At 42.8% G+C, this 5,964-nt stretch overlaps 1 protein-coding gene across 1 annotated transcript; it reads left to right on the top strand.

Annotated features, from left to right (window-relative positions):
- The first annotated feature begins 971 nt into the window (after positions 1–971).
- LOC107702541 (thioredoxin-interacting protein-like) lies at positions 972–4,479 on the top strand. Its single transcript, XM_016504893.1, has 6 exons — positions 972–1,551; positions 1,884–1,959; positions 2,043–2,190; positions 2,378–2,737; positions 2,957–3,271; positions 3,363–4,479. Exons 1-6 carry the CDS (start codon positions 1,296–1,298, stop codon positions 3,408–3,410), a joined length of 1,203 nt encoding a protein of 400 aa, XP_016360379.1. The 5' UTR covers positions 972–1,295; the 3' UTR covers positions 3,411–4,479.
- The last annotated feature ends 1,485 nt before the right edge of the window (positions 4,480–5,964 follow it).

Consider the following 5,964-nt stretch of genomic DNA (forward strand, 5'->3'; position numbering starts at 1 on the left):
ATGTATAAATACGCATTAATAGCAGGAGTAGTGTGCTGTTCCGAGTTCAGCCCTAATCTTGGAAACAGAGTCAAGTGTTTTCTTATTAGTCAGCGGATGTTGTTAACCTAGTTTGTAGCAGCAGAGGCTTCAAGACGGGGGAATACCACCTCTGTCCTCCCTTAAAACTGTGTTCTAGTACAGTGTTTCTCAACCAGGGGTCCGTGGACCCCTAGTGGTCCTTGACGTAAGGCCAGGGGTCCGTATAAAGTATGAATTTTTGTATAAATTTTGTATATTTTGACATGAAAAATCCAATATAGCTGATGATATGGCCAAATACTGGACAAGTCAGTTAACTTGAATTATACTTGACTGTATTTGGTCCTCACAAAGACACAAATGATACGAGTCAATTTTGTTCTGGGGGTCCTTGAGGATGGTTCTGAATTGGACTGGGGTCCGGTACACCAAAAGGTTGAGATTCACTGTTCTAGTACATACAAACGGTGCACGCAACACATATTCGGTTGATTTTCTCATTGGTTCTCTAAATTGATGGCCATGCCCTTGCAACATCCCGCTCCTTTGTTCAGACTTCTCATCTCAGACTCACATCAGGGTTGCCAGGTGTTCACAACAAAACCCGCCCAAATGGTACTTAAAACTAGCCCAATGGCATTTCGAGGGGGTTCCCCTTCTAAAAAAATCGCGTTCCGGCCGGTAAAATACACTTTTTTCCCCCTGGTAAAATTCGCAACTCAGTGGATAAATATCACCTCACTGGGGTCGCGGCAACAGTGTTTAAAGTAGCGTAATTCCGCGTGAAAACCGCGGACTTGGCAACACCGCACTCGCTCCTCCTCCCTTCCGGCAGCTGCTGCGCACTCGCTCGGCGTTCTCAGCCACGAGGCGTCCACGCGCCGCTTCTGGCCGCTGATTGGCCAGTGACGACCCAAATACCGAATTTCGACCAATGGGAGCGCTGTGCATGCGCTGAGCCATGCTGTGCATACCGCTTCCACATGAACAGCTGAAGTGGTAAACAAGCCGAGTGAGTCACTGGCACAAACTTCTGAGTATAAAACCCTAGCCTAGCCCAGCGTGCGCAAACTAGCTCTTATACTGACAATGCGAGCAAAGCGTGTGAGCATTGTGAGTTTGCTTCAGTTCATACCCGGTTAAACTTTAAATCGCTTTGGCTTGAGGATTGGACGCACTTTTGAAGGACTAACGTTACGTTAACTAAATATCTGGTTGAATTACCAACGCGTGTCTTCGTTTCGTTGCGGCTTGGACGTTTGAGAGACAACACAATGGTGGCGATGACAAAAAGAGTCAAGGTCTTCGAGATCGTCTTCAACGACCCATCCAAGACCTTTTACTGCAGTGGAGATAAAGTGGCCGGGAAGATCCTGGTGGAGGTGTCGGAGGTGACCAGGGTGATGGCCATGAAGGTCCTGGGAGTCGGATGCGCTAAAGTGGAGTACGCCAAAGGCAAACAGAGATGCCGTGAAGAAGTTGACTATCTGAAGTATGAAGACGTTGTGCACCTGGATGACCATCCAGCAGGTGAGTTCAAACGATTCAGCTGAGCTTTTGAAGCTGACTTTGCTTTGGTAGATGCGCTTAATGAGATGATGCTGATGTTGGAATAAATGAGGCAGTGCATTGAGAAGAGAGAAACACTGGGTGTTTAGAAAGGAATCTCAATGCATCTCAAGTACACTAATGTTGTATTCTAATAAAAGTGGTCCTACATTTAATGTCGGATGCAGAAGCATGTCAACAAAAGCTGTTACTCAAAGCCATACTCATAGTTCATAGTAAGGGAGATTGCATTGTTTTTAGTGAGTCTCAAGTGTTGAAGACTCTTCTAAACGTTTATGCTTATCTTCTCACAGACACAGATGGTTCGGTCATCCTCCGTCCTGGCAACAAGTATGAATACTCCTTTGGCTTTGAGCTTCCTCAACAAGGGTGAGCATTCCAGATGACAAGCTCCTGGCATTCATTTCCTTGTAAGTCATGGAAAAGTAATTAAAGTGTTATTTTCCCAACAGACAGCTGGTGTCTTCCTATAAGGGCAAGTTTGGGTACGTTCAATACTTCGTGAAGGCTCTGATGGAAAGACCTGCTCAGCCCGCCGTGGAGTGCAAGAAGCACTTTGAGGTTGAGGAGCCCTTGGATGTCAACACTCCAGACTTGCTGGTGAGTTCCTCATTTCACTAATTCGCTTATAGAAACGCATGAGCTGTAGGCCACAAATCATGTCTTCACTTCTGGTTGGGCTTTTCCAAATTCTGATCATTGGTAGTTCCTTGTCTGTTTAGAAAAACATCCTTTTTGAACATAATAATTAACCATGTCCTCACTATTTCTGTTTTTCACCCAACAGTCCCCTACTGGAGGCATGAAGGAGAAGAAGGTCACCTGCATGTTCATCCCAGATGGCCAGGTTTCTCTGAACGCCAAAATCGACAGGCGTGGCTTCTGCGAAGGTGAAGAGATTTGCATCAATGCCAAATTTGAGAACACCTGCTCTCGCATCGTGGTACCCAAAGCAGCCATCATTGCCAAGCAAACCTACCAGGCCAACGGGCGCACCAAGGTCTTCAGGCAAAAACTCTCCTCAGTACGTGGCAACCACATCATCTCCGGCATGTGCGACGCCTGGCAGGGCAAGAGCATCCGTGTGCCCAAGATCAAGCCCTCCATTTTGGGTTGCGTCATCATTCAGGTGGAATATGCGCTCATGGTGAGTGTTGCCTTTCTCAATAACTATAGTAGCAAGTAGGGGTGTGCGATATATATCGTCTGCGATAATATCGTAATTGTTGTTTTAACGATGTGCGATTTGACATTATCGAGTATTTTGCAAAAAACATTAAAAACATCCCTCGCACACCCCTAGTAGCAAGGTGTTAACATCCCAAACGTATTAGGCACTTACTTAGAGCTCCTTTGTTCTCTACAGATTTACATGCACATCCCAGGCAGTGATAAGTTGGTTCTGGAGCTGCCCTTGGTCATTGGGACGGTTCCCTACAATGGTTTTGGTAGCCGCACCAACAGCATGAGCAGCCAGGATGGTTCTGTCAGCAATGCATCGAATAGCTGGGTGTCCCTGCGGATGCCGTCGTCTGCCCCAACAAGCTACTGTGACGTTACACGCGACTGCAGCCTGGACCAACCTCTCACACCTCTGTTGGATGACTATGATGGCGGAGACAGTCCCATCTTCATGAACGCACCCCAGTTCCAGTTCCCCCCACTCCCTGCTTATTCTGAGGTAAGTGTAAAGTGACTGTATACAAAATGAACGCAGGTCTCTATTGGATATCAATATAATCTGATCTAATTTTTGTTCTTCTGTCATTCAGGTGGACGAGGAATACAACGGCAATGCCCGCATGCTTCCTGTCTGCTGAACCAAGCTGGCAGAGCACTAGAACTGAACTGTTGCCCATCATAAATGGGTTTCTTTTCCACTCTAAGCACTTCAGGCTTTCACCATGTGGATCAGAGGTGGTTTGAGAAGTGTCGTATGGATGTGTGGAAGTGAAGATGAAGTGGAGGATTCTGGGGCCCGACTGGCCCCCCTTGCAGGATGAGCTAGTCGAAGTTCAGAGGAAGAAGGAGTGAAGTCTGAGCTCTCTTGTGCCTGCATTGCTGACAGCCATCTCATATCATGCATCACTCAACATGTTTCTGTCATATTATTGATGCTGTTTCGGGGGCCTGAAAGAGCACACACGGGCTGTTTGGCATGCTGTATTTCATTGTGTTTGAGCTGCTCTTTCTTGATTTGAGAACTGCTGAGGTGCAAACTGATTGTGCCGCATTATAGCCATTTAAGCACACATAGACTTTCCCAGTTTGTGGTCATGTACTTTCCATTAGTCCCCAATATAACATTAGCATATAGCTCATCATTTTTGTTATCATTCCGGTTTTTTTTGTTATTTTTTTCCTGTGGGGTTGAAAGATTTAATTTGTGGAAACATTCTTCAACACATTTGTTTGATTTTATGCTGGTCGTGAGGTTAAGTTAATGTGCTCTCCAGAGATATATTATTCTATGTTACTGAAACGTAAAGAAGAAATGTAGAATATAACATTTTTCATCAAGGGAAAATCATGCATTGTCAGCATATATAATAATGTACCAGTGTTGAGGCTGTTTTGTTTTTCACTTGAATGCACTTTTTATGGATGCTAGTTGCTGTATAACTACTCGCAGGGAGATTTCCTATGTTTTCATTTTGTTTTTCTCTTGTCTTCCAAAATGGTTTATTGAGGGATCAAGCGTTGCATGTGCAACTCAAGACTCTGTACTGTAATGCGTTCAAAACCTTGTCCTAACAAAGGGCTCCACTGATGTTGCTTCTTCCACTGTGGACTTGAGCATTAGGCCAAAAACGAACTTAATACTTCAAGTGCCAAAATTGGGGTCTTTTTGGACTTCGAGCCCCGACCACGTTCATTTGCGAGACCAGAAGCTGCACTGTGTGTAGACATATCCTGAAGACATTTTGATGAACATTTCAGTTGCGGAGATCTTCCTGAACTTTTTTTTGTGTGTGTGTGTGTGTGTTTTGTTTTGTTTCTTATAGAGTGTAAGATGACTATTGCTGTTATTGTAAACAGTGCAAATTTGCCATGTGCAAAATATCATTTTTGTATCTTAAGTTAAAGTGTTTTTTATGAGAACTCATTTTCAATAAAAGTTTTAAGATGATATTATCTTTTCTGCATCCTACTGTTTATTTGAAGTATTCTTAAATGATAGCCACAAATTTAAACCTCTGACTGTTAAGTTATTAATCACTACAAAAGATCAAATGCTTGTCATTGCAAGAGACATAACTGTCTTTAGTTTCAGTACTGTGATAATTAACTAGTGGTGTTTTCTTAAAGGGATAGTTCACCCAAAAATGAAAATTCTGTCATTAATTACTCACCCTCATGTCGTTCCAAATCCGTAAGACCTCCGTTCATCTTCGGAACACAAATTAAGATATTTTTGATGCATTCTGACAGCTCTCTGACCCTCCCATAGACAGCAAGGGTCCTTATACGATCAATATCCAGAAACGTAGCAAGGAGATCAGTAAAATAATCCATGTGACATCAGGGGGTTCAACCGTAATTTCACGAAGCTACGAGAATACTTTCTGTGCGCAAAAGAAAAAAAATAACTTTATGATACGAGGGTGAGCAATTAATGACAGAATTTTCATTTTTGGGTGAACTAACCCTTTAAATAAGAATCACTATTGGGATTTTGACGAAGTATTATACTCTTCGGACATTAATCACTACCTCAAATAATTTCAAAGCAATCAGACTTCTACCTTAGAAAATAAAACAAGCACAACAATCCCATGTTGAAGGTTAATCAGAAGTTGTAAGTGAGCTCTTGACTTGGGCCAGTAACTTGGCCATCCAAATATGCACTTGGCATTGGCGGCAGGTTTTGTACATGCAAGCATGCTCATATTTTCTTTAGAAAATGCGAAAATCTATTTTATACAGTAAGAACAGACTGTATCAAAAGGAGAGGACTAGCTAACACATTACAACACCCCTTTAAAGTTCTCTTTCTCCAATACATCAAAGTTGGTTGGAAAAATCTCATGGAAAATCCATAGTTTCGGCTGTTTCACAAGTTAAGTGTTTATTTTCAGTGGCTGGTAAGATATCAGATAAGATTTAAATGTGGAAACTGGAGACCAAAAGTGAGCTGAGAATCAATGCAAGATAAACAGACATGGATGTTCATATTTGCTCAAGGCAAACACATTGATCTGTTCACTGGCATAAAAAGGCTCTGTCAATAAAACCAGGCCTGTTTTGGTCCAAATTTGAGACATTTTAAATTTGATTCCAAATGGACATCCTATTCAAACTTTATCACATGAATCAGACCCACTCTTAATCGCTTTTTTTCCCACTTAAGCAGCTTTCCTAACAGTAGTCTTG

This window comes from Sinocyclocheilus anshuiensis, unplaced genomic scaffold (assembly GCF_001515605.1).
Source record: "Sinocyclocheilus anshuiensis isolate Anshui unplaced genomic scaffold, SAMN03320099.WGS_v1.1 scaffold1142, whole genome shotgun sequence".
NCBI lineage: Eukaryota > Metazoa > Chordata > Actinopteri > Cypriniformes > Cyprinidae > Sinocyclocheilus > Sinocyclocheilus anshuiensis.

What these genes read in the sequence shown, in the direction of transcription:
- LOC107702541 (XM_016504893.1), top strand. Translation starts at nt 1,296, where the DNA reads ATGGTGGCGATGACAAAAAGAGTCAAGGTCTTCGAGATCGTCTTCAAC. An exon ending in TCAACACTCCAGACTTGCTG is followed by an intron (nt 2,191 to 2,377) that starts GTGAGTTCCTCA and finishes TTCACCCAACAG; the next exon opens with TCCCCTACTGGAGGCATGAA. An exon ending in CACTCCCTGCTTATTCTGAG is followed by an intron (nt 3,272 to 3,362) that starts GTAAGTGTAAAG and finishes TCTGTCATTCAG; the next exon opens with GTGGACGAGGAATACAACGG.